Here is a 9,297-nt window from a genome sequence, read left to right on the forward strand (position 1 = left end):
ATAAATTTGTTTTATAATGCTTGTTTTCATAGTGTTAGTGATCTGTTGAAACATACCATAAAGTTATCTGTACTTCTCCATTTCTAGGCTTCTGGGGTGCATTGAAATTCTGTTGGCATGCTGTGGCCAAACTACAGCTTGTGTGGTTCCCTAACCAGAGTGGGACTTGGTGGTGTCTTAAAATAAGCTTTAATGGGAGGGGCCGTCAAGGAAATCCAAGAAGGACATACTTGGGGCATGATGATTACATTCTTATAACACTATAGTGGACTTCAGAAGCCAAACAGCTGATAATTGTGAAGAATTTGTAGAATGCAAAATGTCTTGTTTCAGGACAAGAAGAGAATTGGCCTTGTCCCTTAAGTGGGCATAAGTGAATCTTTATAGCAAACACTGAATGTTTATTTTCTCTCTAGTCTCACCGCAAGTTCTCAGCTCCAAGGCATGGGTCTCTGGGTTTCCTGCCCCGCAAGCGCAGTAGCAGGCACAGGGGAAAGGTGAAGAGCTTTCCCAAAGATGACCCCAGCAAGCCTGTCCATCTCACTGCCTTCTTGGGATACAAAGCTGGCATGACCCACATTGTTCGTGAAGTTGACAGACCTGGATCCAGTATGTATTAATGTTCCTCTTAATAGAGGAGGTGGTTTTCTTTATGAATGACGAAAGATGACGTGTTTGTTAGTAGCTCTGGATTTTAGTCCTGGCTTGACTTTACCCTGTTCAAAGTCCTTGAGTAGGTGGAGTATAAAGCACCCAAACCCCTCCCACTTCAATGTGAGTGATGTCCCAGTGGCAAGACTTCATGTCTAGCAGGGGCTGTCTTGTTAACAGTCCTGTTTTGAGATGCACAGTCACCTGATGGTTTGGTTTAGTTGTATTGTAACAGGCTACTTGTGATGCCCTCTTCTCAACAGGCACACATAAGTAAATTGACTTCAAGCTTTATTTTGCTGAGTCCTCAATGCAGTTCTGTTGCTTGCTATCATCCATTTTGCCTATCAGGCTTTGTGCTTCATACTGAGCCAGCCTCAAATTTTTGCAAGGCATTAAATTAAAACTTGTAGTTGGTCATTTTACCATGCATCATCTTGGCCTTTGTGAAAAGAACTTGACTCATTTAACCTTTCACATGAAGCATTTGTGAGTGAGCAAGAACAGATGATGTTTAGTAGCTGATGCTGGTGTTAATTGTGCTGTATTTGTCTTCATCCAGAGGTGAACAAGAAGGAGGTGGTCGAGGCAGTGACTATAGTGGAGACTCCTCCCATGGTCATTGTGGGCATTGTGGGCTACGTGCAGACTCCTCGTGGTCTCCGCAGCTTCAAGACCATCTTTGCTGAGCACATCAGTGATGAGTGTAAGCGTCGCTTCTACAAGAACTGGTAAGAGAGCAGGGCTTTTGCATGTTGCCTTAATCTCCTGCCATGGTGTATTTTTTCTGCTGGGTTGCGGGTTATGCTAGTACAGCTTTTCGAACAGGCTTTTCAGCAATTAGTATTTGGCCTTGATGAACTGGCCTAATAATGGGACAGGCTGTAGGAATGGCTCTTGGGAGGGTGACTGCCTAATGTTAGTTAGTGGCCGCCTTGGTGTGGGCATGACAGTGTTGGTTTTTGCCTGAGATGTCTTTAACAGGCTACATGTGATGATACTTCGACGGGCGGACATAAGGAAATCGCCTCTGGCGCTTGTTGTTGAGTGTCGAGTCCTGACTGTAGCCCTGTTTTCTCAGGAAAGGGGAAGACAAGTGCCACTTCTGATTACTGTTCCAGGCACTGTTGTTGTGATTCAAAGTATGCACATTTGCCTGAGTATGACTCCAGTGTGTCTAGAGCTTACAGCCTGTTCATGAACTTTGCAGAGCCAGAAGTCAGAGTAGAGCAATAATGATCTCAAGGGTGTTACAGTAATGACCTTACTGTTGGGCATAGCTCAGGCTTGTGAGGGGGGAAATTACAGTATTCTAAAGTGGATAGCAGTGACCTGACAATTGCTTTAAAGATCTGTTTTCTCTGTTATTGACATCTCTCTACAGTCTTCTGTACTGTGAATGTTAATGTGCTTTGGAATTCATGGCAGCTCCGCTCAGCTGTGGCAACTTTGCCTCTGTCTGATGAGCTCCAGGCTCCGCTTGCCAGTAGAAAAGAGTTCTTAGAAGCTGGCAATGAGCCGAAACCAGCTGAGGTGGCAGCTCCTTCCGCTCATCCCCACTTCCCAGGGGATTGATGAAGGGCTTAGCCAAACCTTGTCTCTGCTCTGCTCCTGAAGGCACAAGTCCAAGAAGAAGGCCTTCACCAAATACTGCAAGAAGTGGCAAGATGAGGAGGGCAAAAAGCAGTTGGAGAAAGATTTCAATAGCATGAAGAAATACTGCCAGGTTATTAGAGTCATGGCTCACACTCAGGTAAGTGCCTGCAGGACTCAGATGTACACTGGAAACAGCTAAGAGAGCAAGCATAAAGCTTGATCCATCTCTGGAGGGAGACTTCTACCCTCCCCTGCAGCCTGATGCTAACTGTTCAGCACAGTACAAATACTAGCACTCTTCACTCTGTACAGAGCGGGTGCTCACAAGGTGGTTGAGGAGCCTTGAGGGCTTCTGAATCTTCTGAGCCTTCAATCTTCTGAAGTAGTGTCCAAAAGACTGAACCATGGTAGGAACTTCTTGGACTCAGTCCTTGCTCATACCATGTAGACCTGGGGTCTTGTAATTCCAGCTACAAATTAAACCAGGCTGAACACTTAACTCTGCGGTTCCTGTGTTCAGCATCATTTCAGGCTGTGTTTTATAGGGACTGCAAACACTTGGAGGCTTTTGGTGGCTTCTCTTCCTCAGCTGGAGGAGGTGGATGGCTGAGTGGTGTCGTGGTGTCTCCCTTAGCCATCAGAGCTCTGCCACACTTGGGAGATGTAGCTAAATCTGAGTTTGCTGTAAATGCAGTAAGATGTCTAGTTATGACTGCTAATCTTACTAGAATTTGTTTCCCATACTAGACAGCAAAGGTAATATTGCAGCTGCTGTTGTAAGATTTGTATCAGTCCCTCTGCTAAATACAGAAGTAACTGTAAATGTGACCTTACCCAAAGTGTCTTTCACTGTAGCAGGCTTTATCATAACTTGGTTTGGGTTGGAAGGGACCTTTAAAGATCATCTAGTCCAACCCACTGCCATGGGTAGGAATGTCTTTCACCAGATCGGGTTGCACAAAGCCCTGTCCAACCTGACCTTGAACACTTCCAGGCAGAGCATTCACAAATTCTCTAGGCAACTTGTGCCAGTGTCTTACCACTCATACTAAAAAATTTCTTATGTCCAATCTAAATCTACCCTCTTTCAATTCAAGACCCTTGTTATTTACTGTTCTTCCTGGATGGAGTTTGACTGATGGCTGTAGGCTTAGAGACAATTCTCGGTTCCTGTGGCTGGCATATAACTGCCAGATACTGTGACTTGTCATTTAAGCTACAGCACAGCCTTAAAGCAGGGCCTTTTACTTTTGAATGTTGAAGATTTATATCTTGGAAAAGGATATGTTTAGTTAGAAAAGCTGATTAGGCCGGGTCCAGAACACTACTGGGGTAGTCAATGAAAGGTCCATCTTGAAAAAGCAGGAGCTGAATTTCATCCTTTGTTTCCTAGATGCGTTTGCTTCCCCTAAGACAGAAGAAGTCTCACCTAATGGAGATCCAGGTCAATGGTGGCACTGTTGCTGAGAAAGTGGACTGGGCCCGGGAGAAGCTGGAACAGCAGGTGCCTGTGTCAAGTGTCTTTGGCCAGGATGAGATGATAGATGTCATTGGAGTCACCAAGGGCAAAGGATATAAAGGTAAATGCATGGAAGTTCTCATCCTTGTGATTGGGATAAAGACTTCAATGAAATCCAGCCTTGAGTTTCCCCAAGTGTGTGGGCTAAGAGCAGAGGAGGTAAATCCATACTGCTGTCACGGTTCAATGATGAGACGGTGGAATAAGCGCTGGGCACAGTGCCTGATATCCATGAGGAGTCATTCCATGCTGCCTTCCTTCTGAGAACACAACCCAGTGACAGCCAGGGAAGGAGGGTGGGTGGTTCTGGGGCAGGGTGCTGGGATGCTGTGTCTGGGCTTCCCTTTTGTTGCCTGGGGACAGCAGCTTGAAAGGTAACTTAAACTCTAGTTGAACAATTAGGTGACACCTCTGCTTGACAATAGTTAGCAACACTGTTTGCTTCTTGTTTCAGGTGTTACCAGCCGTTGGCACACCAAAAAGCTGCCCCGCAAGACTCACAGGGGCCTGCGCAAAGTGGCCTGTATTGGTGCATGGCACCCTGCTCGTGTGGCTTTCTCTGTGGCCCGGGCTGGTCAGAAGGGGTATCACCACCGGACTGAAATCAATAAGAAGGTTTGTGTCTCTGAACTGCTGGGAGGAAATGGGAGCTGGGCACTGTCACTTACTGCATGGCAGTGAATGTGTGGAGAGTTCTGCTTTGGACACTTTGCTCTTTGATTGCAATCTCGGAGGCAGTAACCATAGTCCATTATGTTGGATAACCACAAAATCCTTGTATGGCCACATGCTTTCAAAGTGCAATAGACATTTTTCTCCAACCTTACGTAGAATTGTTTTGTGTTTTGGCTGATGACAAGCCCTTTCTTCTGCTAAGTAGAAAGTCTTGTTATTTTTAGATCTACAAGATTGGCCAAGGTTACCAAATCAAGGATGGAAAGCTGATAAAAAACAATGCATCAACTGACTATGACTTGTCTGACAAGAGCATTAACCCTCTGGTGAGTTGTTGCAGCTGTGTGGTGAAAGTCTGGTTGTGAGCTGCAGTCTTAAGAGGCAAATGGGCCTGGTGCAAGTTGCAAAATGCATGAAGAGCTCTTGAGATAGCACTCGGCTGCTGTGGGAGGTGGTGTTGTGTAGTCATTCTCAGTATTGACTTGTGTAACTTGCTAATTGCATTTGATGTGTGACAATAGTATAGAGAGATGTTACAAACCTAGAAATGATACTTGTAAATAAGGAATAACTTAGCAGGGAGAGCAGCTTTTGCTGTTTTGTCAGCATCTTGTGGCTGCTGTTCTTAGCAGAAGTCTTACAGCAGCAAGTAAATTGCTATATCAAGAAACTTGACCAGCGAAAGGTAATACTGGGAACGGGATTTCAGTAAATGTGGGAATGGCTGAGACCCAGAAGTGCTGTGAGAACATCGAGCTTTAGGCAGGCATGATCGCTGGTCCTGCTTTGTAGAGAGCACTAACTGTTCTCTCCTTGCTCAGGGAGGTTTTGTCCACTACGGTGAGGTGACCAATGACTTCATCATGCTGAAAGGCTGTGTTGTTGGGACCAAGAAGAGGGTCCTAACCCTGCGCAAGGTGAGTAGTGTGGCCCGTGGCCAGATGGCCTCGAACAGCTTAAGTTGGCTGCACTGCCTCTGGTACGGTGCTGCTGCTTGCTGCTGTGGGGATTCATGTAGCCAGCTAGAAAGAAAAGTCTAGAAGAGTGTTGGGCATGTGCACACAAACCTGCCTTCTATCAGTGCCCTCGGGAGTAGCATGAGGTTCTTTCCTCAGTTAATTCAGCCCTGGGCTGTTTGCAGTGAAGGGTGTGCTTTAGGGTTGAGAAGTCCTGTGGACTGTAAGGATGCTGGAGGGCAGGCTTGGGCTTGCTCGCTGATGCTTGTGTGGGCTAACCAGTCTTTGGCCAGCCTTGAAGGCCAAAGATGCTGGCTGGCTTATTGGTAAGTGCTCCTTGCACATAATAGCAGCTGAAGCATGAGGTCAGAGTGACTTGGAAGTGTTCTCTGTGGAAGTGGTAAGGAGAAGCAGCCAGCATACTGGCAGGCTGCAAGCTGCTGCTGCGTACTCACCTGGCGTCTCTCTTGTAGTCCTTGCTTGTGCAGACCAAGCGCCGAGCCCTGGAGAAGATTGACTTGAAGTTCATTGACACAACCTCCAAATTTGGTCACGGCCGCTTCCAGACAGCTGAGGAGAAGAAGGCTTTCATGGTAAGGACACTTTCTGAAGCTGGCAGCTTTGTATTGCATATCTCTGTATTGTCTTTCAGCTAAGGGCAGTTAGTAGCTTGACCTTTTGGTTACCACCAAAGGGCCAACATTTCTGTGAAACAAAGTGTGTAGCTTCAGTCCAGAGGGTTCGTTTTGCCAGCTTGGTTATAACCACAGCAAGGGCTGGGGTCTCCCTTCCCTTGTGGCAGGCAGCACTTGGTGCCTGAAGGGTGTTGCCATGTTTGGGCACAGGTGGAAACAAGCACAGAGCAGTATCTGACACCCATGGGGGGTGGCTTTGCAACTGCATTTCTTGTGAGAGCAGCTCTGAGTGATGGTCCTCACAGTGGGTTGCAGGTGGCATTCTCAATCTGTCACTTGCTGGAGAAAGCAAGTGGGGAGCCTGGGGTGTGAGGCCCTTGCTGAATGGTGCTCTGACCCAGCTGCTTGCGGGATGCACAGGAGCTTCTCCACAAGGTGGCACCAGCATTTCTTCTGTTACGTATGAAGTCATCGATTTGGTGTGGTGTGACTGCTTCAAATTCAGCTTTCCCCCAAAACCTGTAGCTGTGGGGATGGGGCTTGGGATTTCCAGCCGGGTGCAACACTGAGGGCTGCTTTTGCCTTTCTTTGTAGCAAGAGGAGAAGAAATGACGGTGTTGTAATTGGGATGTGATATGGTGTTGGCTACAGACTGCTGTTTAACATAGTTTCTTTTTTTTTTTCCAGGGACCTCTCAAGAAAGATCGAATTGCAAAAGAGGAGACAGCTTAATGTGTGGAACAGTCCTGTGGCCTGTGTGCTCTCAGACCAAAAAATAAATATTTTAAAGAAATGAATTTGGTCTCTTTGTTGATATGTAGCTGTGTCAGGTCTGGTGCTTTTGCTGCAGGCCCTGTGTGTGGGATCAACCAAACCAAAGCAGTGTGTAAAGCTCAAATTCATGAGCATCCAACTTGTAACAGCATCCTGTAATGAGAAGGAAGTTGTCATTAATGTGTTTGGAGAGCAAAGATTTTTGGGGCAGAGCAAGTCCCCTCTGGTTGTGTGAAATAGCAAAGCAGCAGCAGCCCTAAATTTGTTTGCAGTTGCTGATATATTATTATATATGTTAATTCTCTGCCAGGTGGCTAGAGAGCTCCTTTAAATCAAGCTGGTTTTGAAATTAATGAAACTACTTCAGATTGTTGAAACATCACTAAATTTTGGGTAGGTGGTTGATGTTGGCTGTTGTTGCCATGGCAACCCTCCAGTTTCTGCCTGATGGACAGGATGTAGCCTGCATGCTGTTTGCTAAGGCAGCTCATTGCTGTTCTGAGAGCAAATTCCAACCTCTGCAGCACCTCTGTGTTTGCGAATCCATTTCCCATCCCTGCTGGAAAAGCTGTGCATGGTGGCAGGGAACAGGCCCACCTGGGAGGAGACAAGGGTGACTTCTGCATCCCACCCTCCAAGGAGGAGGGAGAGCTGCAAGTGCTGCTGGTGCTGCCTTCCTGCATGGCTTGACGTGCTCATCGGCTCCTGAGGGGGGACACTCTGGGTGGTGGTCCCAGCCCTGTTCCCTGGCGATGGGCAGGGGAGGCGCAGGGCCTGCGTGCAGGGGCTGGCTCTGCGTACAGCACCAGACCTCACCCAAGCATGGTGGCTATGGGAGCTGAGGCCTTATACCAAGAAAGGCAGTGCTAGTGCTTGTCTGCTCCACACTGCGGCCTGTAGCCTGACTGAAGGCTCTTGTGTAAATTTAGATAATAGTGCTGGCATATCCTTCACTCTGTAATTGGAGACATGGCAGTGATTGAGGCAGTAACTCCAGGTCTACACACCAAAGATGGACCCAGATTGATCCTATTTGCTCTAACTGAAATGAGGAAAGGTGGATGTAGAGAATAGTTCCTGTGGTGATGCGTGAGAACCTTCTAAGAGTTAAAAGGTGGTAAGAAGGAGGAAAAACATTTACCTTGTTTCCCTAGAAACCAGACTCCATGACTGCTCAGGCTGGCTGGCTCCCTGTCAGCCTCATTTAACACATGAACCTGCTGCCTGATTTCAGCCAAGTGTAACAAGAGAGGTTTTGCTCATTAGTTTTATTTTATTTTTTCCCCCTACAAGTCACAAATCAGCACTTAGGTAGAGAAGAGCCCTAAATTAGGATTTCCCCCAATGCAGGGAAGCGGAACTTCCAACCTTGATCTAGCTTGTGGCCACAGTTTTATAAGCAGCCCCCCAGACTGAGGCTTTCCTGCTCGTTAGGGAGCCTTAGGTGGTCTTTTTGCTTGGCTCAGAGATGGGCATTTTAAACCATGTATGTGCTAGCCAGCTAGCAAGCACTTGGCTCTAAGCCAGCCCTGCTGGCTACTGCTGCTTCAATCAAACCAGTCAGGGGGAACTGGGATTATTGTGATAAATGGTGACTTGTGGAGGGTGAGCATCCATGATGAGCTATGTGCCACCTTGATCAAAATCTGTTAAAAGCATCTCATTTTGTCAAATCAGCCCTTGTGGTGAGGGCTCTGGTGGAGGCTGGGGAGCTGGTGAATGTGTTTTGAAGTGGCAATGGTAGCAGGGGGGGATTTTTAGTCAAATTAGCACCTAAGAAAGAAGGAAGCAGTCCTGACAGAATGCTGTCCTTGCTGAAGATGTTTGGTGCGTGTCTAGCAGGAGGAGCTGCTTCAGCTTGGGACCCAGTGCCAGACTTTGGTTTGTTTATTCTTGAAGCGATGGTTGCTGACTGATAAAACACTGGATCGGGGGAAAACCCCACAACAGTGGTTTTTAATTCTTTTCCATCCTGGGGATAAGAGGACACCCAACGTCAGGAGGTGGCGCTCCTCCCTCTGTAGATGGTGTGCGGGACACTTGTCCCCAAGGGCTCACTGGTGGGGCTGGCCTGGAGAAGAACCTTGCTTAGCTGATGTCAGGTCACCCAGAGCTACGTGATCCCTCTTGGCCCCTCCGAGGGCTCCCTAAAGCCCCATGATGCCTCCCAGGCATTTTGCTTGGGGAGCTCCTGGGATCCAGGTTTGGGAGGTCCCAGCCAAGCCATGTGGGTGGAGGTTGAAGCTGGGAGACACTGAGCTGGTTTTGGCAAAGCTTCCCGCCGCTAATGGCTGAGTCCACCTGGCAGCCCTCATCCCCCCAGCCTTGCTGCTCCTGTAGAGCTTCTGTCCTCTGGTTTGGGGACAGTCCCCAGTGCAATAGGTAGCAAACAGTGCAGGTCACACATTGGTCCAACAGCTCCCGAGAGCTCAGAAACTGGCTTTAGGGTGGCTTTTTTTTTTTTTTTTTTTTTAAACCACCTTCTCTTGAC

At 47.5% G+C, this 9,297-nt stretch overlaps 1 protein-coding gene across 1 annotated transcript; it reads left to right on the forward strand.

The window, feature by feature from the left end:
- Positions 1–416: 416 nt before the first annotated feature.
- On the forward strand, positions 417–6,826 carry RPL3 (ribosomal protein L3; the record flags this gene model as incomplete). The annotated part of the gene is made up of 9 exons (XM_010297109.1): positions 417–609; positions 1,214–1,382; positions 2,269–2,404; positions 3,641–3,827; positions 4,221–4,381; positions 4,666–4,767; positions 5,263–5,358; positions 5,871–5,990; positions 6,720–6,826. Coding segments are annotated over 9 exons (1,209 nt in total), but the record flags the coding sequence as incomplete, so codon positions are not given.
- Between the last annotated feature and the right edge of the window lie 2,471 nt (positions 6,827–9,297).

This window comes from Phaethon lepturus, unplaced genomic scaffold (genome assembly GCF_000687285.1).
Source record: "Phaethon lepturus isolate BGI_N335 unplaced genomic scaffold, ASM68728v1 scaffold3361, whole genome shotgun sequence".
Classification (NCBI taxonomy): Eukaryota; Metazoa; Chordata; class Aves; order Phaethontiformes; family Phaethontidae; genus Phaethon; species Phaethon lepturus.